At 43.9% G+C, this 1,422-nt stretch overlaps 2 protein-coding genes across 3 annotated transcripts in view; one reads left to right on the top strand and one right to left on the bottom strand.

Annotated features, from left to right (window-relative positions):
• Positions 1-1,422, bottom strand: part of tmed4 (transmembrane p24 trafficking protein 4) — a 16,586-nt gene that overhangs the window by 3,473 nt on the left and 11,691 nt on the right. The gene's annotated exons all lie outside the window — the stretch shown is intronic.
• plpbp (pyridoxal phosphate binding protein) overlaps positions 614-1,422 on the top strand; it is a 6,268-nt gene continuing 5,459 nt past the window's right edge. Inside the window, exon 1 of one of the 2 annotated variants that reach the window (XM_034875794.1) lies at positions 614-833. In XM_034875794.1, coding sequence (XP_034731685.1) covers positions 744-833 — 90 coding nt within the window. In that variant the 5' untranslated portion in view covers positions 614-743. Of the gene's footprint in view, positions 931-1,422 lie in introns of both variants that reach the window. The other variant, XM_034875795.1, reaches the window with a different exon arrangement.

Genomic DNA, 1,422 nt, shown 5'->3' on the forward strand with positions numbered 1-1,422 from the left:
CAGCTGATTAGTTTGTGGCACCAGGTGTCTTCACAATTTAACCCTTACACAATATTCTAATTTTGTGACACACGGAATATTGGATTTTCATTTGTTGCCACTTCAAATCATCAAAATTAAATGAAATAAACATTTGAATGCATCAGTCTTTGTGCAATGAATAAATATAATGTACAAGTTACACCTTTTGAATGCAATTACTGAAATAAATCAAGTTTTTCAAAATATAAAAGAGGCTTCAGATACAGTATTAGGGACCACTAAGGTCTATATAAAAGAGACTTCAGATACAGTATTAGGGGACCACTGGTCTATATAAAAGAGACTTCAGATACAGTATTAGGGACCACTAAGGCCTATATAAAAGAGACTTCAGATAAAGTATTAGGGACCACTAAGGTCTATATAAAAGAGGCTTCAGATACAGTATTAGGGGACCACTAAGGTCTATATAAAAGAGGCTTCAGATACAGTATTAGGGGACCACTAAGGTCTAAATAAAAGCACACCAAGAGCACCATGTCATGGGACCTGTATACTCCACAGCGCTGTGGAGAGGCAGGGGTAAGGGAACTTGGAGATTTGGAGACTGAAATGCTGAAGCCGGAACAATAGGGGTCGCTATCTGAAAGACGCTTAATATCGGGACGCACTTCCTCCTTCGGAGGACTTTTATTTTGAAGGCCAATTGTCGTCATCGCCGACACGTTCGTCGACGTTATATGTCGTAGCCGTTTGACTATATGTGGAAAGTAGCAATGTCGGAGGAGGTTAGGAAGGCGCTACAGTCGGTAGTGGAACGGGTGAACCAGGCGGCGGCACGGCGGCCCAAGGTAACTACAGCCCGGGACGCTCCGCTCCGGAGCACCGCTGCCGTCGCTCCACTCTCGGGGTCCGAACAAGTCGTGCTGCGGTAGCACGACTTGTTATGTAAGGCTGCCAAACACCTCAACCTTTGGATAGGAGTTAGTCGGGCTTGTGGCAGCACTTTTTATACCATGGTTATTTGTAGAAGCACCAATGCCTAGGGGCAGGAGGATTGAGCCTACACACTCAAGTTACGTGCTCGTTTTTGCATAGAAACAATGCCTGGAATCCTGGTTTTAGGATTGGCATTTGCCATAAATGTAGGCTAAGCATTTACACGACCACGCTTTTGACCAGCCTTACCTCACCACATCTCTGGGAAAGATGTCCGCTAGTCAAGATGTCCTTTTTATAAAGTGCTGCCCTATTAAAATATCAAGGTTGGTATCTAGGTCAGGCATCTCTCCAGTATCATCCAGATGGCTCTGTGGCTTGTTACCAATAACCGAAAGTATTAGCAGAGCTGACTGCATGTGAACACAGTAGGGGTGTAAGGATACATCGATATCTATAATACGGTATACCCCGGGTTCTTCAGTTTTAATACCGTCATTT

This window comes from Etheostoma cragini, chromosome 7 (assembly GCF_013103735.1).
Source record: "Etheostoma cragini isolate CJK2018 chromosome 7, CSU_Ecrag_1.0, whole genome shotgun sequence".
NCBI lineage: Eukaryota > Metazoa > Chordata > Actinopteri > Perciformes > Percidae > Etheostoma > Etheostoma cragini.